The sequence below is a fragment of the Eurosta solidaginis genome, chromosome 4 (assembly GCF_040869045.1).
Source record: "Eurosta solidaginis isolate ZX-2024a chromosome 4, ASM4086904v1, whole genome shotgun sequence".
NCBI classification, from domain to species: domain Eukaryota; kingdom Metazoa; phylum Arthropoda; class Insecta; order Diptera; family Tephritidae; genus Eurosta; species Eurosta solidaginis.
Window position 1 is genome coordinate 89,916,149 of NC_090322.1, and position 23,864 is coordinate 89,940,012.

The 23,864-nt window shown below is 38.1% G+C and overlaps 1 protein-coding gene across 9 annotated transcripts in view; it reads right to left on the reverse strand.

Annotated features, from left to right (window-relative positions):
* Nup205 (nuclear pore complex protein Nup205) overlaps positions 1 to 23,864 on the reverse strand; it is a 797,639-nt gene that overhangs the window by 413,391 nt on the left and 360,384 nt on the right. For all 9 annotated transcript variants that reach the window (XM_067782251.1, XM_067782250.1, XM_067782256.1 and 6 more), the window contains one exon: positions 3,113 to 3,306. In XM_067782251.1, coding sequence (XP_067638352.1) covers positions 3,113 to 3,306 — 194 coding nt within the window. The remainder of the gene's footprint in view (positions 1 to 3,112; positions 3,307 to 23,864) is intronic.

Sequence of the window (23,864 nt, forward strand, 5' to 3'; positions counted from 1 at the left end):
TTTTGCTTAAATTTTCTTTGTGAATTTAAGCTGCACCTAAGGTCGGCTTAGTTTAGCCTTGCCTTTTGATCGTTTCAATTTTTAATAGATAAAGTAGCAGGGTTATATGCTAGGCAACTTATATACTACAGTTTAACCGCCCACTTAAAACAAGCACCTATATTTTTTACTTGTATCTACTCCTCTTATATATAAAGCACATTCTTCTTCTAAATATACTTCGTTAATAACGTAGGAATAAGGCAACGTAAAGAACAAATAGAAGGAACAAAAGAGCATGATGTGAGCGTATTTCCTATTCACTGTCTGACACCAACTAACACATTGGTTGAATCCTCTGTATTATGCTTTTCTCTTTGACCAACGTCTTACCAAACAACATAAAACGATAGCAAGGTATTGAGAGAAACATTACTTTTACCAACTATATAGTAGAGCATGTGGACTGTGGAGAGATCCTTTTTAACTATGCTGAAAAACATAACGGTAAAAAGTGATCTTTTCTACTCTATGGCGTAGTTACATTGCACTTCACTCGTTTGGGCCTTTGAAAATATATATACTTGTTTTTATTCCATTATTTTTCATCGTATATTGTATTTAAATGTAATACTTAGAATATATATATTAGAATGGGTCGATTTATTAACCGATATCGCGCCATCTATTTTTCGATGGGATTTGGGGTCAGGAAAAAAAGTTTCACTACGCATACCCGAACAAATAATTTTCGAGCCTGCGAAATTTCATTTTTTTTTTTTTTACTTTTTTTGACTTTGATTTTTAAGGGTTTTTTCATGACCTACTAAAAAAATTTTCGGAGATTAAGTTTCCTTTAAACTATTCTAATCTTTTTCGTTGTAGTGCGAATAAAAACAAAGTTTATTCCACCTTATGATATGAAAACTAAATACAATTTACAAAACTTACACCACTAATTACATAGAAAATCGGTACCATCGATTTGTGGTGCACTTTGTCACATTAAACACTATGAAGACTATAAAATTTGAAATTAATTGTATAATTTTCATGTATACCAACGTTTTTCACGGACGTTTTTTGGTCGGACTGGGTATACATAAGAAAATTTTTTAGTAGGTCATGAAAAAAACCCTTATTACCTACATTTAAATACACAATATACAATGAAAAATAATGGAATAAAAACCAATATATATGTTTTCAAAGGCCCAAACGAGTGAAGTGCAATGTAACTACGCCATAGAGTAGAAAAGATCACTTTTTACCGTTATGTTTTTCAGCATAGTTAAAAAAGATCTCTCCACAGTCCACATGCTCTACTATATAGTTGGTAAAAGTAATGTTTCTCTCAAAACCTTGCTATCGTTCTATGTTGTTTGGTAAGACGTTGGTCAAAGAGAGAAGCATAATACAGAGGATTCAACCAATGTGTTAGTTGGTGTCAGACAGTGAATAGGAAATACGCTCACATCATGCTCTTTGGTTCCTTCTATTTGTTCTTTACGTTGCTTTATTCCTACGTTATTAACGAAGTATATGTAGAAGAAGAATGTGCTATATAAGAGTAGATACAAGTAAAAAATATAGGTGCTTATTTTAAGTGGGTGGTTAAACTGTAGTATATAAGTTGCCTAGCGTATAACCCTGCTACTTTATCTACTAAAAATTGAAACGATCAAAAGGCAAGGATAAACTAAGCCGACCTTAGCTGCAGCTTAAATTCACAAAGAAAATTTATGCAAAAATTTTGCCTTCAATGTGGCTAATTAGAAATAATTGTCTTAAAGAAAAATTTGATAAATACCTAGCGTTATAAAGTACGATATAAATATATTGACAATTACCTCAGTAGTATGGTTTCGTTTGACTTGAAAAAAGTTTCATTTGAAATGAAAAAAGTTTCATTTAAAATGAAAAAAGTTTCATTTGACCTGAAAATGCTATATTTTATCCATTTCAGCTGTATCTACATATTCTAGTATTATTTTGTATCCCATGTCCCATGGGTCCCAGTTGACAGCGTCTCCAAGCTCCATTTCCGCTTTTTGCTGGTAAGTATAGCGTTCTTCAGTTCTTTCTATTTCTTGTATAACTCTCCTTCGACAGTAGCTTGCATGGCATATATTTGCTGCATGTCTGTTTGACGCCAAGTATAGTAGCTTTAACACGCTCTTCAACATTCTATGAGACGAGATTGTTTAGCGGGTATGTGTCGATGTCGGCAATTAGGGCGTCAGTGTTAAGATTTACCACGTTCCATCTGCGGGTGCTTCTAATTGTGACCACCCTAGGCACTTCTTGTGACCCAGAAATAGAAAGAAATATAATGGTGATCGTTGCCAGTGAAGTCTTCAATCACTTTCCACTCATGTACGGCTCCAGATAGGCTCTCCGACTATATCGTGATATCCGGTATTGTTTCGTCGCAGCCCGGTCTCCAGGCCTTGTTCCGTACCCGTCATTCTCTTGAGTTAGTGGTTGGCATTGATATTGGGAGATTTCATATCCCTTGGTGCTCCCGAATGGCGTCAGTTCAGCTGGCGCGACCTGTCAGGGATAGCGTCAGTTATTGAAATAATGGCGATGGCTGCGCTGTAAATAATGAAGTTATTTATTTTACTTCAAAGTTAGTTTTTTCAAAAAGCAGAATGGTGCAGTTCACAAGAGAGTCGTATTCGTCGCATAGCCTTAAGTTTTAAGTTGTTTCCATGGTTTCCAATTCAAAACTTAATTATAATAGCACATACGACAATAGATGACCTTTGAATTGGCTAAATGTATTTCAAGCTGTTTACAGCAAGCAAAATTTATGCTTATCCCTTCAGTGTATGGGTGTGTCCGAGCTGCAGATGTAGGAGCAGTGTTACTTTGTATGACAGAGCATACCTTTTTTCGGTAGCAGCTGTGGTATTGTCACGCGTTCATTGAATGAAATGTCTAAAGTTTTTGATCATCACTAGCATACCAACCGCAACAAACATAAAAATTTACACTGCGCTACTGCAGCACATAACAAGCTTGAGTATCAGCAACACTTCATCAATTAAGTAGAACTTTAGCAATCCTGCTGCAATTATTTGGCGGCTCGGACACACCCTTTATTTAAAATAAAACATAGAAATCTTACCTAGAAGGATTTGCAATGCTGCCCAGTTCGGGTTTTCACAAATTGCTATACGTGATAATTCATCATAATTAGCCACACATCGTATCACTTCGAGTACTGCTTGTAGGGCTTCCATTTCTTGAGGATTAATGCAGCGGTTTATATGGCTTTTGTAAGATGTTTCACTACCAACACAATGTTCCTGTCGCAAATTCCTGCAAATATAAAACGATTATTTTCTTTCTTAAGTAATAACACGGCGCTCATGGGTCATTATTTTACAACCCGTTAGAGCTACAACATAGCTCATTACAGCATCTATATTTTCATACCGATGTTTTTAAAAAGTCAGTGCTTCGCCACATTTAATAGGTGCGAACACTCACAAATTCTCATGGATATCCTCTACCGGAAGTCCAAGGAAACTTGCACTTTCAACTAGAGTTGGTTCAAGAAGAGATTGAAAACATGGTTGGTGTCATCTGTAGGCACATTATTTAAAAAGGGTGCCAAAAATCATATACCAACTACCGAAAAAATTTTTTAATTTTTGCATTTCTGAAACTTTTGAAAAGCTTGTTAAATGTAGAACTCCTTCATTCCTTAATAACATAAACTTTTTCTCCTCGATGCAGCACGGATTTAGAGTAACATAGCGAGATATACAAAAAAGGGAACTGTGCTGGATTGATCACCAAATCATCTATATATGTATATAAAAGAAAGTGGTGTTAGTTACACTACGCATAACTCAAGAACGAATGAAGCGACTTGGCTGAAAATTGGTGGAGACGTAGCTTAGAACCAGGGAAGGGCTACAGGATACTTTTTATACCGTTCTGGCTAGGGTCTTGAGATCAAAACGTGGATCTGGGTAATCCTGGGATGTGTGTGTACAATATGGGTATCAAATGGAAGCTGTTTATGAGTGCTTTGATACTGGGTGTTTTTCGTACCCCTGGGTGACTAGGGTCTCGAGATATAGGCCAAAACGTGGACCAGGGCACCCCTAGAATGTGTTTATACAATATGGATATCAAATGAAAGCTGTTGATGAGTGCTTTAGTACAGGGTAGTTTTCATACCTATTGGTGACTAGGGTCTCGAGATATAGGCCAAAACGTGGACACGGGCACCCCTAGAATGTGTTTGTACAATATGGATATCAAACGAAAGCTGTTGATGAGTGCTTTAGTACAGGGTAGTCTTCATACCTATTGGTGACTATGGTCTCGAGATATAGGCCAAAACGTAGACCCGGGCACCCCTAGAACGTGTTTATACAATATGGATATCAAATGAAAGCTGTTGATGAGTGCTTTATTACAGGGTAGTTTTCATACCTATTGGTGACTAGGGTCTCGAGATATAGACCAAAACGTGGATCCGGGCACCCCTAGAATGTGTTTATACAATATGGATATCAAATGAAAGCTGTTGATGAGTGCTGTAGTACAGGGTAGTCTTTATACCTATTGGTGACTAGGGTCTCGAGATATGGCCAAAACGTGGACCCGGGCACCCCTAGAATGTGTTTATACAATATGGATATCAAATGAAAGCTGTTGATGAGTGCTTTAGTACAGGGTAGTCTTCATATCTATTGGTGACTAGGGTCTCGAGATATAGCCCAAAACGTGGACCCGGGCATCCCTAGAATGTGTTTATACAATATGGATATCAAATGAAAGCTGTTGATGAGTGCTTTAGTGCAGGGTAGTTTTCATACCTATTGGTGACTGTGGTCTCGAGATATAGGCCAAAACGTGGACCCGGTCACCCCTAGAATGTGTTTATACAATATGGATATCAAATGAAAGCTGTTAATGAGTGTACAGGGTAGTTTTCATACCTATTGGTACCTGGGGTCTCGAGATATAGGCAAAAACGTGGATCAGGGTAACAATAGGGTGTGTTTTTACATTATGGGTATCAAATGTTGATGAGTGCTTTAGTAGAGGGTAATTTTCATATCCCTGGGTGACTAGGGTCTCGAGATATGGGCCAAAACGTGGACCCAGGTGTAGTGGTACTTGTTTATTGTACAACTTAGATATGTTATACGAAAAATTTAATTTATTAGTTATATTTTCTTTTCCATATGTTGTGCTCTTAGTATAACCAATTAATATAAATTTATTGCAGTAATAATAATATTATTTATTGAAAATAAATTAAAGGAAATTGATGTTTTAAAATTGATAGAAAATTTATATATGAAAATTTTTAACATTCTTTGAAATCAAAAGAAAATATAACTAATAAATTTAATTTTTCGTATAACATATCTAAGTTGTACAATAAACAAGTACCACTACATTTGTTATGCTCTTAGTATAACCAATTAATATAAATTTATTTCAGTAATAATAATATTATTTATTGAAAATAAATTAAAGAAAATTGATGTTTTAAAATTGATAGAAAATTGATATATTAAAATTTTTAACATTCATTGAAATCAAAAGAAAATATAACTAATAAATTTAATTTTTCGTATAACATATCTAAGTTGTACAATAAACAAGTACCACTACATTTACTCCCCCTCCAGTGAAACATATATGTAAATAAGTATTAAGTATATTCTTTACACAAAAGCAACACAACTAATTAATATTAAAAGTAACCTTTTTTATTGTTTGTGCAGGTTCAGTTGAAAAATTAGATGATATATGAGCAGGTTTTAAATGATTTATTGACACAGCTGTAATAACATTAGCTTTCTGAATTCTAAAGGTATTTTTATGTTTCGATACGACTTTATAAGGTCCTTCATAAGGCGGATTAAGTCCTGAAGTCTGATTAACTTTTACAAAAACATATTCACATTCTTCAAGAGATTTTGGAACATAACTCACATCTTTATTATGATGTAAAATTTTTGTTCTAACTCTTGAAAAATGATCTCTTAATTTTTTAATAGTATTATGTACGGAATTTTCATCATTTCTAGAAACGACTAATTCTCCAGGAACTCGAATAGTTTGTCCATAAACTAACTCAGCAGGGGACGATTTTAAATCCTCTTTCACTGCAGTACGTAACCCTATGATTCTATGAATCTCCTGAAGCTATAATTGAAGTTTTGAGTTGACGATGGAATCGTTCTATCATGCCATTAGCTTGTGGATGATAAGCAGACGTTTGAATTTTATGTGAACCAAGAATTTGAGTGAGTTCATTGAATAATTCAGATGAAAATTGTGCACCTTGATCAACAGTAATTTTAAGAGGAACACCAAATCTAGAAATATAATTTTGCACGAATGCTTTTACCACCGTATGTGCAGTTATATTTCTAAGAGGATAAGCCTCTGGCCATCTTGAATGTCTATCAATAATCGTCAGAATATATCTATAACCATCAGATGGTGGAAGTGGTCCAACCAAATCTAAATGGATATGTTCAAATCGGTTATTGGGTATATCAATTTTCTGTATAGGAGGCTTAGTATATCTTGAATTGAAATTTTCGATTGTTGACAAGAAATACAATTTGATACCAATTCATTTATATCCTTCCGCATATTAGGCCAAAAATAATTTGATTGAATTAAACGCCTGGTCGCACGAACCCCTGGATGTGACAAAGAGTGTAATTTTGAAAAAATTATTTCTCTCATGGAACTCGGAACATAAGGACGTGGTATTGAACCCGAAATATCACACCAAATTTTAAAATTATGGATTGGAATTAAAATTTGTTTTAAATTATTCTTCGATAGTGGAGAAGATACTTGAGTTTTAAGAGTCTCATCAGTTTGTTGTTCAACAAACAAAGTATAAAAATAAATATCTTTTGCTGAAAGTGAATCTATTTCTGGAAACCTTGATAATGCATCCGCTACAATATTATTCTTTCCAGATATATGTTGTATATCATTCGTGAATTCTGCTATATATTCTAGATGTCGCGTTTGTCTGGGAGATCTTCCAGTTTTTGAATTTAACACATGTGTCAATGGCTTATGATCTGTATATACTGTAAATACTTGACCTTCTAAAAAATGTTTAAAATGTTTAATAGCTCTATATATTCCTAAAAGTTCCCTATCAAGAGTTGAATATTTACATTCTGCAGGACTCAGCTTCTTAGAAAAAAAAGCCAAAGGTTCCAAAATATTATTTTTTAATTGTTGTAAAACTCCTCCAATTGCAACATTTGAAGCATCAACAGATAAAGATAATTTTGAATGCCCATCAAAATGATTTAATAATGTATTTTGAGCAAAAAGATTTCTCACTTTATTAAATGCTTTAATTGATTCATTAGTCCAGTTAAGAGTTTTACTCTTATTTTTATTTGCTATAGTTAAAATTTAAAGGAATAAGATCTTCTGCAATCATTGGAATATAGCGATGGTAATAATTAACCATTCCAATGAATTTCTGAAGTTTATTAATAGAGTTAGGTTTCTCAAAATTTGTAATTGTTTCTATTCTTTCAGTTGATGGTTTAATACCATTTTCTGAAATTTTATAACTTAAAAAATTGATAACAGGAGAACCAAAAACACACTTTGTTGGTTTAATAGTGAGTGAAAATGAGAAAACCACCTTAGAGGCCAGCTAGAAAAATAATTCTTGCACACGAATTTGCCGTAAATTTGCCGTAGATAAGTGGCATATTTTATAACTTCGAAAAAAAAAATTTCAAAATTTCTTTTATGTTGAACCGCCAACTTCACGTGAAGTCCGCGTGCCACTTTTCGAAAACCACCTTAGACACCAGTTAGGAAAATAATTCTTCCATGTTAATTTGCCGTAAATTTGCCGTGAATTAACCGTGAAACAAAAAAATTTGCCGCGGCCATGTTTTAGAAAATACAGGGTGGCACGCCAACTTCACGTGAAGTTAGCGTGCCACCCTCAGATAACCACCTTAGAGGCCAGCTAGAAAAATAATTCTTGCACACGAATTTGCCGTAGATAAGTGGCATATTTTATAATACGGCATATTCGTGTGCAAGAATTATTTTCCTAGCTGGTGGTTTTCTGAGGGTGGCAGGCTAACTTCACGTGAAGTTGGCGGTGCACCATAAAAAAAATTTGAATTTTTTTTTCGAATTTATAAAATATGCCACTTATCTACGGCAAATTCGTGTGCAAGAATTATTTTCCTAGCTGGCCTCTAAGGTGGTTTTTGAGGGTGGCACGCGAACTTCACGTGAAGGTGGCGGTGCACCATAAAAAAATATGATTTTTTTTTTCGAATTTATAAAATATGCCACTTATCTACGGCATATTCGTGTGCAAGAATTATTTTCCTAGCTGGCCTCTAAGGTGGTTTTCTGAGGGTGGCACGCTAACTTCACGTGAAGTTGGCGGTGCACCATAAAAAAATTTGAATTTTTTTTTTCGAATTTATAAAATATGCCACTTATCTACGGCAAATTTACGGCAAATTCGTGTGCAAGAATTATTTTCCTAGCTGGCCTCTAAGGTGGTTTTCTGAGGGTGGCACGCGAACTTCACGTGAAGGTGGCGGTGCACCATAAAAAAATATGAATTTTTTTTCGAATTTATAAAATATGCCACTTATCTACGGCAAATTTACGGCAAATTCATGTGCAAGAATTATTTTCCTAGCTGGCCACTATGGTGGTTTTCTGAGGGTGGCACGCTAACTTCACGTGAAGTTGGCGGTGCACCATAAAAAAATTTAAATTTTTTTTTTCGAAATTATAAGATATGCCACTTATCTACGGCAAATTTACGGCATATTCGTGAGCAAGAATTATTTTCCTAGCTGGCCTCTAAGGTGGTTTTCTGAGGGTGGCACGCTAACTTCACGTGAAGTTGGCGGGGCACCATAAAAAAAAATTGAAATTTTTTTTTTCGAATTTATAAAATATGCCCCTTATCTACGGCAAATTGACGGCAAATTCGTGTGCAAGAATTATTTTCCTAGCTGGCCTCTAAGGTGGTTTTCTGAGGGTGGCACGCGAACTTCACGTGAAGGTGGCGGTGCACCATAAAAAAATATGAATTTTTTTTTTCGAATTTATAAAATATGCCACTTATCTACGGCAAATTCATGTGCAAGAATTATTTTCCTAGTTGGCCTCTAAGGTGGTTTTCTGAGGGTGGTACGCTAACTTCACGTGGAAGTGGCGGAGCACCATACAAATTTATGATTTTTTTTTTAGAATTTATAAAATATGCCACTTGTCTACGGCAAATTTACGGCATATTCGTGTGCAAGAATTATTTTCCTAGCTGGCCTCTAAGGTGGTTTTCTGAGGGTGTCACGCTAACTTCACGTGAAGTTGGCGGTGCACCATAAAAAAAATTTGAAATTTTTTTTTTTCGAATTTATAAAATATGCCACTTATCTAAGGCAAATTTAAGGCATATTCGTGTGCAAGAATTATTTTCCTAGCTGACCACTAAGGTGGTTTTCTGAGGGTGGCACACTATCTTCACGTGAAATTGGCGGTGCACCATAAAAAAAATTTCTAATTTTTTTTTCGAATTTATAAAATATGCCACTTATCAACGGCAAATTTACGGCAAATTCGAGTGCAAGAATTATTTTCCTAGTTGGCCTCTAAGGTGGTTTTCTGAGGGTGGTACGTTAACTTCACGTGAAAGTGGCGATGCACCATAAAAAAATATGAATTTTTTTTTCGAATTTATAAAATATGCCACTTATCTACGGCAAATTTACGGCAAATTCGTGGGCAAGAATTATTTTCCTAGCTGGTCTATAAGGTGGTTTTCTGAGGGTGGCACGCTAACTTCACGTGAAGTTGGCGTGCCACCCTGTATTTTCTAAAATATGGCCACGGCAAATTGTTTTGTTTCACGGATAAATTACGGCAAATTCACGGCAATTTTCCCAATAGGTAATTTTTTTCCACGTAAAAGTTGTCTTGCCAACTTCAGAGAGATGGAGGGAGGAGTGAATACAAAGATTAGGAAAAAGTGTAGAGGGGCGAGAGCAGAGTTAGACGGAAAAAGCTTATTAAAATGTAAGATGGACCAAATTTAGGGCAGAACAACGTCTGCCAGGTCTGCTAGTGTTAGATAAATTATGTTAAATTTTTGAGATAAAATTTAACAGGAAGAATGCAGAAAACAAATGTTGGAAGTTGTTTAAGTAATTATGTTACAATTACCTTAGGAGTACCCTAAGGGTCTAATATTGTTCTTGATTTATTTTAAGTTCATTTTTGCTTTGACGTTTTTAGGAAAGATTAACGCTTTACAGACGACCTTGCTATGGCATATAGTTTATCGAACTATCTGGATTTGGTAGCAGGCGTCAACTACGAACATAAACTGATTGTCAGCAGGAAAACACTGTTGTTTAAATTTACAACCAAACTGGCCGATCCATTAAGACCAAAATGAACAAGTAATGAAGGCTAAGTTCGGGTGTAACCGAACATTACATACCCAGCTGAGAGCTTTGGAGACAAAATAAGGGAAAATCACCATGTAAGAAAATAAACCTAGGGTAACCTTGGAATGTGTTTGTATGACATGTGAAAGCAAAGATTCGACTATTGCTTCTTGATTTTAGTATTACAAACAAAAATAGATATTTATTGACTTTAGTTACACTGAACAGTTAATTTAAATAACAAGACTGATTTAATATTTAAACGTATGAATACGAGTGGCCCCTCTTAATCGCGTCTTAACGAATACTACCTTCACTGCTACATAGATTCGAACACAAGGTTGCTTATAAATTGGAAAGCAGGGTGTTACAGTCGGCCATCCTGTTTATGGGGCAACCTCGTCACCTTCATCATAGTTGCATTCTAAACCGTCGTCGATATCATCTTTGACAGGTAACATGCACCAGGGTTTAAGCTTGTCCACCGAGTAGACAGATGCGTAATGTTTGCGACAACAATCGACGACGTATCGATATTTTTCGAGCTTTTTAGTAATGATAAACGGACCCTTGTATCGCGGTTCGAGCTTTCGAGAGCAACCAGTGCTAGGGGGTTCGTTCTCCGCGAGCACCAGGTCACCTTCACTGAATTGTTTGGGTTTTGAACGTTTAGCGTCGTAGCGTAGCTTTGCTAATGCTCGTTTGTCGTTAACTCGATTTGCCGCGGTAGTACGCAAGTTCGTTAGCTCTTCGTCGTTAAGCCACTGTTGATCGTGTATGCTCGAAATGATTTTGTTCTTGAGTATATCTCGAGGATGAAACCCGTAAAGTAACTCGTATGGGGTACATCCGGTCGTTGCGTTCTTCATAGTGTTGATACACCACTGGACGTTGCGGATATTGTCGTCCCATCGCTTATCATTTGACGTTGATGGAAGTAGCATAGAAAGTATGGTACGGTTGGTGCGTTCAGCGTGGCCGTTTGCCCTAGGCGTACGGACAGCTGTGAGTATATGTTCGACGTGGTTTTCGGCACAATAGTTCCGGAAATCTCCAGAGGTGAATGCCGTTCCGCGGTCGGTGACGAACTTCTCAGGCATTCCCGTGAAGCTACACATGTCGTTCAACGCTTCAATAACACTTTTAGTTGCTGTGCTTTTAACTGGTCGTAGAAATGTAAACTTGGTGAACGAATCGACGATGACTAAGAGATGTTTGTTACGTTTCGCGCTTTTAGGAAACGGGCCTAAGTGATCAATATGCACCGTCTTGAAAGGTATCGGGTCAATGTCTTCGTAATTATAACATGATTCTTCCTTACCCTCCTTTCGCTTATACTACGCACAATCGACACAAGTTTTTATGTAGCTTTTCAGAAAATTGCGCATTCGAGGGAACCAAAGATGTTCTGTTAGTCGTTGAACTGTTTTATCAACACCCATATGTCCGGCGCGATCATGAGCGTCTTGCGTTACTCGATGTCGCAATGTTTTGGGGACAACCCATAAGGTTTTGTTGTTTGACGTTGCGAAACAATCTACCACTTTTAAGAACGTAGTCACCATCTGTGGTTTTGTTCTTATAGCAAATTTCGTTTACGATTTGACGTAATTTGGCGTTTTGCATCTGCATGCTAAATAGCCAATCGGAATCGTCGATGGCCACCTTAGATATGCGTAGATGAGCTGTTTCTGCGTTGGACGCTTCCTCTACTGGGGCACGGCTTAAAGCGTCGACGTGCTCCATCCTCCTGCCCGCTCTGTGTTGAATTTCGATATCATAATCCTGTATTTTGAGCCACCATCGTGCGATACGTGGTACTGACTCTCTCTTTTGCATTGCTGTACGTATGGCGCTGCAATCGGTTCTCACCGTCACTCTCTTGCCGTATATATAATACTTGAAGCGCTCAAGTGACTCTACGGCCGCTAAAGTCTCTAGTTCGAAACTGTGAAACTGCTTTTCAGTTTGGGACGTTGCTCTACTGAAATATGCTATGGGCTTTAGATCGTCACCATCTCGCTGCAGCAGAACGCCAGCCAAGCCGATGGCGCTTGCATCTGCGTGTATTTCATGCTCTGCGTTAACGTTGTATGCGACTAGTAGAGACTGCGAGACTAACTTATCCTTGAGCTGTTCAAAAGCGTGACTCTGTTCGGGCAGCCACACGAACTTCGTTCCTTTCCGAAGAAGTTTTCTTAGAGGTTCTGAGATTACAGCGTAACCTGGAACGATCTTTCGAAAATAACCGCTAAGACCAAGGATACGACGTACGTCGCCTACGTCCTTTGGTGTTGCAAATTCTGATGTGGCTTGCGTTTTTACCGCACCCGGAGTGATGCCTGCCGGAGTTATTTCGTGTCCCAGAAACGTTATCGTCTTTCGCATAAAACTACATTTCTTAGCATTCAGCGTAAAACCCGAATCGCGTAATGCTGTTAGCACACGTCGTAGTTTCGAAACCATTTCCTCTGGCGAATTGCTACCGACCAAGATGTCGTCCATGTACACCAGCATATCGCCCGGCTGGGTCTTTTCTTGCACCTTCGTCATTAATCGCTGGAATACAATGGGTGCATTGGTGAGGCCAAAAGGCTTTCCCTTGAATTCGTATAAGCCGTCCGGAGTTATGAACGCTGTATACTTTCGGCTACTGGGTGCGATGGGTATCTGATAGTACCCGCTATTCATGTCCACACCGAGAAATACCTGTACTGCTTCGCTTCGTGTAGGCGCTCTTCGATGTTAGGCACAGGAAAGTTCTCATTCCGAACTAGTTGGTTTAAATGTCGATAGTGTACGTATAACCGATCGCCGCCGTCTTTTTTCTTGACCAAGACGAGAGGACTCGCGAATTCGGAGCTTGATTTAGTAATTATGTCGGTTTTTTTAAGTTCGTTGATCATTTGAGTAACTACAGCCCTTTTTGGTGCTGGTACGCGATACGGTGGTTGTGAGATGACTTTATTACCGATTATATCGATGTGCATTTCGACCAGACTAGTTTTATCGATCCCGTTTAAACCTTCCGCGAACACGTCTTCGAAACTTTTAAGTACATTTGCAATTTGTCCGTGTTGGCTTTTATCTTCTGAAGCATAGGCTAGCTGAGGAATGTCGATATGTTTAGGTACGCTTTGCGTCACGACCCGTTTGTTAACGAATTTTGATTTCCCGTCACATACCTCTAATTTCACCGACGAATTAGTTATAATATCCTGGCCGATTAGGAAATCTGTTTGAAGCATAATATCATCAACTATGTAAAACGTTGCATCAAACGATATTCCATCTACCTTAATAGTCAATGAACACTTTTCTCGAATAACATGGGCACCGCCACATTATTTGACATTCTTCCCGTTCTGCACTGAGTGACTCAATGACTGATTTACGCACCGTGTTGCACTGACAACCGGTGTCTATAAATGCTTTAAACTTTTCTTTTTTAACGGAAGTATATTTTGTGAAACATTCATCCAGTGATGATGCCTCTAATCGACGTATTTCTAACCCGCATTTACCGCAGTTCTGGGGTTCACTTCTTGGGTGCACCTTATTACAGTCAACGCACCTTGCACGACGTTGGGGTTTAGGGCATTTGCTCGAAATGTGACCAGCTTCTTTACAATTAAAACACGTAACAGATGATTTTACATTACTGCTGGTTGGGTGCTCCTGCTTGCTGGCGTTTTTCGGTTGGATATCAGTAACTTTACCGCGATTCAACAAGTAGTTTTCGATTGTTTCGCGCATTTCTTTCACGGTCTTAAACTTTGCTGCTGCGATTGCGATTTGTAAGTCTCGGTGTCGTAAACCTGCGCGGATATAATTAATTATTGCAGATTCACTTAAGTGATACTGTTTACCGAGAGCGTATATACGAAAATAATAGTCATTCATTCGCTCACTCGTTTTCCGAACGTTATCGCTCATGGCGCGATGAATTTGCGCTTCGTCGAGATGGATGCCAAATTCTGTTACTAAATCTTTCGAGAATTCATTCCACGTAGTGTGTACTCTTGACAATGAGTCGAGCCACATACGAGCCGCACCGCGCAGTCTGCTATTCACGGCTACCAAAACACATTTCTCGTCGAATTGGTATGCTCGTACGACACTACTAACGCGATCTGTGAACTGTTCCACGGTTAACGACTGGGGATTAGTTGGATCGAATTCGGGAATTGTCTCGCTTATCTCTTTGACCGTTTGACTTCTGCCGCCCGTTTCTAACGTGCTCACCTGCGAAATTGGTGGAGTATCGGTACCTCGATTATTTGCAGTTGTCGTACCTTGTTGCAATAACGATAGAATATTGTCTATACTAACACGTAACTCATTTACTTGCGCCTGCAGATTAGCACTTGCAATACCCGTTTGTTCGCTAGGTAGCTGAATTTCATCGGAATCTGTATTATCGCATAAACGTTGTATAAGCTCGGCGCGAGTGCCTGACGTTGGCAAACTTTTTTGATTTAGTATCGATTTAAGTTGTTCGATTACGTTTTTAGCTTTGACGTTTATTTTCTACTCGTTGTGTTCGCTAATCGTTGATTTTCGTTTTGCTTATGCACACTCGTTCTCATAAGCTCATATACACTTATCGTACTCGTTCGCACTTTCTGCGTTTATGCGCATTCAAAACTGTCTGTATATTATGCGTTAATCGTGTCAATCAAACGCAACTATTTCACCTTCGCTTTTTTTTTGTTATTTCTCCAGTGGAGAGTATCCACGGAAAATTTTACCGGCGTTGGTATAACTGTGATTTCTCCTGCGTAGCGGGCAATCAATTCTCGAATGTTCTCAACATTTGGGTTAAACTTCTACTATACCCATTTGTTAAACGATTTAGGTTATGCTTTTCTGCACAACACTTTGCGAATTTTAATCGGTTTTTGGTGAAATGGCGAGTTTGCGCCGCTTAAGCGTTTTCGACGGAGCCGTTTGTGAAAAATTACACCTTTTGAGTATTCTACTTGCGCGCGCATTTAACTTTGCCACTCGTATTCAATTTAAGGCCGGTCGTCCCTACTTCTGAACTGAAAGCAAATATTCGACTATTGCTTCTTGATTTTAGTATTACAAACAAAAATAGATATTTATTGACTTTAGTTACACTGAACAGTTAATTTACATAACATGACTGATTTAATATTTTAACGTATGAATACGAGTGGCCCCTCTTAATCGCGTCTTAACGAATACTGCCTTCTCATGCTGGATTGATGTTGTTCGTTAGTACATTCAGGGTTGCGGGATACTGCTACATAGATTCGAACACAAGGTTGCTTATAAATTGGAAAGCAGGGTTTTACACATTGGTATCAAATGGAAGGTATTAAAGAGTATTTTAAAAGGGAGTGGGCCATAGTTCTAAAGGTGGACCAGGGGTGACTCTAGAATGTGTTTGTACGATATGGATATCAAATGAAAGGTGGTAATGAGTATTTTAAAAGCCAGTGATCCTTCTATAGGTGGACGCCTTTTCGAGATATCGCCATAAAGGTGGGCCAGGGGTGACTGTAGAATGTGTTTGTACCCATAGTATCAAATGAAAGGTGTTAATGAGTATTTTAAAAGGGAGGGGCCTTAGTTCTATAGGTGGACGCCTTTTCGTGATATCGCCATAAAGGTAGACCAGGGGTGACTCTAGAAAGTGTTTGTACGATATGGGTATCAAACGAAAGGTGTTAATGAGTATTTTAAAAGGGAGTCATCCTTAGTTCCATAGGTGGACGCCGTTTCGAGACATCGCCATAAAGGTGGACCAGGGGTGACTCTAGAATGTGTTTGTACGATATGGGTATGAAATGAATGGTGTTAATGAGTATTTTAAAAGGGAGTGGGCCTTAGTTCTATATGTGGACACTTTTTCCAGATATCGCCATATAGGTGGACCTGGGGTGACTCTAGAATGCGTGTGTGCGATATAGGTATCAAATGAAAGGTATTAATGAGGGTTTTAAAAGGGAGTGGCCCTTAGTTGTATATGTGAAGGCGTTTTCGAGATATAGACCAAAATGTGGACCACGGTGACCCAGAACATCATCTGTCTGGTACCGCTAATTTATTTATATATGTATGTAATACAACGAACAGTATTCCTGCAAAGATTCCAAGGGCTTTTGATTTCACCCTGCAGAACTTTTTCATTTTCTTCTACCTAATATGGTAGGTGTCACACCCATTTTACAAAGTTTTTTCTAAAGTTATTTTTTGCGTCAATAAATCAATCAAATTACCATGTTTCATCCCTTTTTTCGTATTTGGTATAGAATGGTATTTTTTCCATTTTTCGTAATTTTCGATTTCGAAAAAGTGGGCGCGGTTATAATCGGTTTTCGGCCATTTTTGTACCAAGATAAAGTGAGTTCAGATAAGTACGTGGAGTAAGTTTAGTAAAGATATATCGGTTTTTGCTCAAGTTATCGTATTAACGGTCGACCGGAAGGACAGACGGTCGACTGTGTATAAAAATTGGACGTGACTTCAACCTATTTCGCCCATTTTCACAGAAAACAGTTACCGTCATAGAATCTATGCACCTACCAAATTTCAGAAGGATTGGTAAATTTTTGTTCAACTTATGGCATTAAAAGTCTTCTAGACAAACTAAATGAAAAAGGGCGGAGCCACGAACATTTTGAAATTTTCTTTTATAGTAAAATTTTTAGCCATTTCTCCCTTCATTTCCAATATAAAAACGTTAAATTTGGTGATATTTATTCTAATATATCATAGAATTTTTCCTGAAAAAATCACTATGATCGGAGCTATATGTATATAGTATATACCTATCCCATACAACTGATCGTTCAGATAGAAAGATTTTTGGCCATTTCTCCCTTAGTTTCCAATATAAAAACGTGAAACTTGGTGATATATATTCTAATATATCATAGAAGATTTCTGGTAAAAATCATTTTGGTCGGAGCTATATATAATATATATCCCATACAACCGATCGTTCAGATAAGGGGGTTTTTTGTCATTTTTTATTTTATATTTATCTTAAAAATCGTTTAGGTATGTACATATGTTCACTATATATTTCTTACATCCGATTATTTGGAGATTACGAACGGGATAAGATTATTGTTCAGCCCCATTCATGAAAGGTATGAAATCTTCGGCACAGCCGAAGACAGTCCCGTCCTTACTTGTTGGAATAGCCGAAAGTTTAGCTATGCCCCTATAGTTTTCAATATTTATTTATTTATTCTTACAGCTTATACTAAGCCTAGCTTATATCTATATAGAGTTATTAATAAATAATCTAAATTAAGTTATTTATATGAGTCTATTGACTGCCCAAATGGAGTGAGAGGTAGGTATCAGACGAATGACACCAACGCAAGGATTGTACCAGTTGCATCTGACGCTATTAACGTATTTAAAGTGCGAATGCAACATCTGAACAGTGATGCACTTATTAGGTTGAGTGATGCGTTACAGTATGCGCTTCGGCTATTTTTGCATACGTGGGAAAGCTTCCTAGTGCCAGCGTAGAGTACTCGGGATGTATGTATTGCTATTGGTGATTCGAAAGTTTGCGCACCTTGCACTAGAATGGCAGTGTTCTACAGTAATTGTACAATTTCTGTTTAAATTCCCTTATGTTACTAGATTTTACTTCATTTGGTAATTCATTGTAGAATTTTAATCCTTTATAGTACAAATTACATTTGTCTGCTTCTGTTCTATAAGCTGATGAATTAAAATCATTCCTTCTTCTTGTATTTACGGAATGAATATTTCTTACATATTTTATGTTACTTTTCAAATAATCAGGCAAGTTGCCTTCTATTATGTTTCTAATAAACTTCATCGTATGATAAAACAGTACCTGTTTAATGCTTAGCCAATTTAGAGCGGCGAGCATATCTCTGATAGGTGTGTCATAGCGTTTCCTAAGAATAAATCGCAAAGCTCGGTTCTGTTGCTTTTGCAGTTTGTAAATTTGGCTATCTCTCATAATGAAGAATAATGTTGGACAATATATGAAGTTAGGTTCGATTATCGATCTGTAAACCATTACATTGTACCGTCTACTTAAATACTTGCAGGTTCTTTGCATGAAATATATCTTTTTGGCTATATTCCAAACCGTGTAATCGATGTGCTCACTAAAGTTGAGTTTATCGATTCCTAAATACCTGAAAGAACTGACTTTGTCAATTGCTTCGCTGTTTATATTTAGATGTGGTAATTCATTGTTTTGAAAATTGCTTCTTGATATAACCATAAATTTTGTTTTGCTTATATTCAGTTTCAATCTATTCGAGCATAACCAATCATATACTCTGTTTAAGTCTTCTTGTAATTTTCGATATATTTCAGTGACAATATCTCCACTAAGCATCAACACTGTATCGTCAGCAAAGAGTTTAATATCACAGTACTTTAGAGAATTGGTTATATTTTGGTGCGCAAATGAAAGAGTGAACAACGCGATATTCTACAACTGATTGAACAGATATATTTCAATATAAATTACAATACACAAAAGTTAGTTGTTGATCGTGCAGATGGCAGAATGAATAATAATAATAAGAAGAGAACAGGAAGTGTCAGTCATCTGTCAAAGGTGATAGATAGTTGCCAGACGTATGTTGCCAATGACCCTTGTGTGGGAGTTGCCACATGACTCCCCCGCTAATGACCCAGCCGATCATGAATTTTTATTCGTCTCCCTGATCTAGTTTGTTTTACTGGTGCCTGTGACTCTATTTTATCTTGCTTTTGACAATTTAACTCGTAGATTGGCTCGTCGGTTTGCTTTTCAGTAAATGCGGTTTTCAGACGATCAATTGACACGATTTTGTTTTCTCCGTTGATATTGAGTTTAAAATGTTTTTTTCTATGTTTTCGTACTTCGAATGGGCCACAGTATGGAGCTTGTAGTGGTGTTTTGTGGCCATCGACTCGCACAAATACATACTTGGCATTCGGAAGATCCGGATGTATGAAAATTGATGGTGAATCGTGGAAGGAGGTTTCACGAGGTCTGATGTTGTTCATTTTACGTTTGAAAAAGTTGATAAAATCGCTATCTTTTGTACTCTTCGTCGCCTCATTGAAAAATTGTCCTGGTATTGTGAGAGTTTTTCCATAAACCATTTCAGCTGGCGATGCATTCAGGTCGTCTTTTACAACCGAGCGTAGTCCGAGTAAAATGAGAGGTAACTCTTTGATCCAGTCGTAATTTTCAAGTTTCGCTTTTAATGAGGATTTTAATTAGCGATGCCAACGTTCGATAATACCATTTGCTTTCGGGTTGTATGCTGACGTTCGCAAGTGTTTTACCCCAAGTAATCGATTCAGCTCATTGAACAAGGTGGACTCGAACTGTCGGCCTTGGTCTGTCGTTATTTTTTTTTTGGTACACCAAATCGGGAGATCCACCCTGATACTAATGTGTCTGCGACTGTTTCGGCGGAGATGTTTGAGATGGGGAGGGCTTCGGGCCAACGGCTGGCTCGGTCGATGCACGTTAGTAAATACGTGAAGCCTTTAGATTCGGGTAGTGGCCCTACTAGGTCGATGTTAATGTGTTCAAATCGGTCACATGTGATATCGTAATGTTCAATTGGTGATCTCGTATGTCGATGTACCTTAGCTTTTTGGCATTTTAAACAATTACGGACGAATTGTTTACAATCTTTGCGTTAATTGTCCCAGACAAATCGTTGCTGAACAAGTTTTGTTGTGCCGCGTACTCCGGGATGGCTCAGGTCGTGCAATTTGCCTATAACGAGATTTCGAAATTTGTTAGGAACGAAAGGGCGAATATAATTACCAGAAACATCGCAGAACAGTTCTGCCTCCGATCCAGGAATTTTTACTTGTTTCAGTCGGATACTGGTGCTTTTGTTTTTGAGCAATGTATTGAGAGAGGTGTCGTTTTGTTGTTCAGCGGCCATTTCTTCGAAATTTATCTCGCCTCCTCCGATTGCATCAATTCTTGATAGTAGATCTGGAACGACGTTATCTTTCCCTGGGACGTGGCGAATGTGTGTTGTGAATTCGCTGATGTAACTTAATTGTGCTGCACGTCTTGGAATAATTTTTTCGCTGAATGTTGTGAACACGAATGACAATGGCTTATGATCGCAATGTACTTCGAATTCACGTCCGTGCAATAGGTACTCAAAGTATTTTATTGAGCGATAAATTGCTAATAATTCTCGATCGTACGTGGGATACAGGATCTCTGTCTTCCTTAACCGCTTCGAAAAAATCCCAGTGGCTTGTGCTGACTATTCTCAACTTGATGAAGCACTCCCCCAATAGCAGTAGAGCTGGCGTCTGTTGCCAGAATTAATTTAGCGTTAGCTGCTGGATGCACGAGTACCGACGCGTTTGCCAGTTGTTTCTTGTATTTTTTAAAAGCCTCCCTCGCGTCCTCAGTCCACACGAGAGGTGTTTTATCGTTTTTTTTGTTATGTTTTATTAGTGTTTGTAATCGTTGTTGTGTCTCGGCAGCATCTTTGATGAACCGACGGTAGAAGTTAATCATCAACATAAATCGTTTTAAGTCTTTCGCAATCATCGGTTCTTTGAAGGATAGTATTTTTTCCACCTTTTCTGGTACGGGTTTGATACCGTCAGGTGTCACTTCGTGTCCCAAAAATGATATTTTATTTACTGCACAGATGCATTTTTCAGCGTTGATGCGAAGTCCGAATTCGCGCAACCGGCTGAATACGCCTCGGATATCTTGTACGTGTTGGTCGTACGACTCTGACGCGATGAATATGTCATCCACGTAAGCGAAAACGTAGTCAAGTCCACGAAGCACTTCATCAATTAACCGTTGAAATGCTTGTGATGCATTTCGGAGTCCGAAGGCCATAAAAACATATTCAAATAAGCCGAATGGGGTTATGATGGCAGTCTTCGGGATATGTGACTCTTCGATAGGGACTTGATGATATGCTTTTCTCAAGTCGATGCGGCTGAATATCTTTTTTCCATGCAGTATATTCGTAAAGTCTTGCACGTGGGCACTGGATATTTGTCCGGCTTGGTACGGGCATTTAATTGGCGGTAGTCCCCACACGGCCGCCAGTCGCCATTGTTTTTCTGCGCCATGTGGAGTGGCGAAGCATAATTTGATTTAGAGGGTCTGCAAATTCCCAGTCGAAGTAGCTCGTTGAATTCCTTTTTCGCTGTCTGGAATTTTTCGGGTGATAGCCGTTTTGCTTTTGCAGTTACTGGAGGACCAGTCGTTTCGATGAAGTGTGTTACCTTCGCCCTCTCTTTTACCCGAAATGATGGCTTCTCGTCGAGCAAGTCTTTGAATTCTGTTAGCAGAAACGCACATTTGATTGCTGAATCAATTATGGTTACCTGTTGCAAAGACGTTGCAAGAACTTCACCCTTCGAAGACAACCCTGTCATTGGATCGATCAGACGTTTGCGTTTTATGTCAACAAGCAATCCATATTCGTTTAAAAAATCTGCTCCAATTATCGAAGTAGAGCAATCGGCTATAGTGAAATTCCATGGAAGTTCGCGTCGTAATCCAAGGCTTACAGTTAAAAGACGTTTGCCATATGTTTGTATTGGCGAACCATTTGCCGCGTAATATTGTGCGTACTCTTCTACTTTGGCATTGTTGTATCAGCTACGTAATTTTTATTTCATACGATGAGTTGGTCTCAGTATAGAGTGATCAGCACCAGAATCTATTAAAAAGTCAGTGTCGGTTAGTTTGTCGTGGATAAACAGGCGTTTAGATGTCGTGCATAGCGTCGAAGCCTGTGTCGAAACTGCACACGTTAGTTTTTTTGTTTTGCTTTGAACGAGCATGGTGAACGACAGTTTTTCGCATTGTCTCCCAGTTTGCGGTGATACCAGCATACGTCGCTATTATCCTCATCTTCTTTGTCGCTTCGCTTTTTGTTTGTTGACCGGCCCCGTTTTCGATGCGGTGTGTGTTCTCGCCGAGTAGATCGCTTTGGCGTTTCGATTGCGCTTAGCCGATTGGATAATTTGTCTAACTTTTGTTGGATTATTTCTAACGTTTGTTCAAATGGCGCGGTTTTTGCAACGCTGGAAATGGTTACTTTGTCTGAAACTTCCCACATTCGGTCGGCGATCTGTGCGAGGTCATCTAACTTATCTTTTGATGCGGCCAAAACAGTTCTCGTTGTTTGTGAAAGCTTTTTCATCCATAGATTTTTGATGAAATCATCGCCAAAGTCTTTCGATGCGAGGGATTTAATTTTTTGTAACGCCTGTGATGGCCTCATGTCACCCAGCGGCTCGTTGGAAATCAACTTCTCGAATTTTATTGTTGCCGTTTCTGAGTAGATTGATATGAGTTGTTGCTTCAGTTTGTCGTATTTTTCGTCGTTGAATGGTTCAAGTAGCAATTGCCTCACTTGCAGAGCTACTTTGCTTGATAAGTTTGCGACAGTGTGCAAGTATTTTGATTTATTTGAGGTTATTTTTCGTGCCTCAAAATGTGATTCTACGATGACGAACCATAGTTCCGGGTCGTTTTCATAAAACTGCGTGAATTTGACTTCCGAGACAGATGTTATTTGGTTTGCCGAGGAGAATCCATTCTGTCCTGACGACTGCTGTGCACTTATGGACAATGCCTCGTTTAGTTGAATTTTGAGCGATTCAATTTGTTCAGCAAGTTCTTCACTGGTAGGCATTTTGCTTTCATTCACGTCCAATATTTGATTTTGGCAAAATATTCTTTTCTCGGGGTCACCAGTTTTGGTGCGCAAATGAAAGAGTGAACAACGCGATATTCTACAACTGATTGAACAGATATATTTCAATATAAATTACAATACACAAAAGTTAGTTGTTGATCGTGCACATGGCAGAATGAATAATAATAATAAGAAGAGAACAGGAAGTGTCAGTCATCTGTCATAGGTGATAGATAGTTGCCAGACGTATGTTGCCAATGACCCTTGTGTGGGAGTTGCCACAATATCATTAATATATATATTAAACAGTATAGGTGCCAGGACAGACCCTTGCGGAAGTCCAACAGGCACCTCTCTTTTTTCTGACAGAGATGATCCAATTATAGTTCTTTGACTTCTCTTCATGATAAAGTCTTGGAACCATTTCAGCTTCGTTTCAGTAACACCTATGTTATAAAGTTTTTTTAGCAATAAATTTTGATCGATACTCTCAAAAGCACGTTTTAAGTCTAGGAAAACAGCTATTATATGTTTATTTCTGCTCAGATCTTCTTTCCAGTTAGCTAAAACAAGGTTCAAGGCACTTTCACAAGAATGTTTTTTCCGAAAACCTGATTGCCGCGGTATAATAACTTTATTATCATCTAGGTACTTCACTACCTGGTTTTTAACTACAACTTTCAGTATCTTTTCATCACACGCTAACGTGTTAATTGGTCTTATCTCATCAGCTCTTATAGTA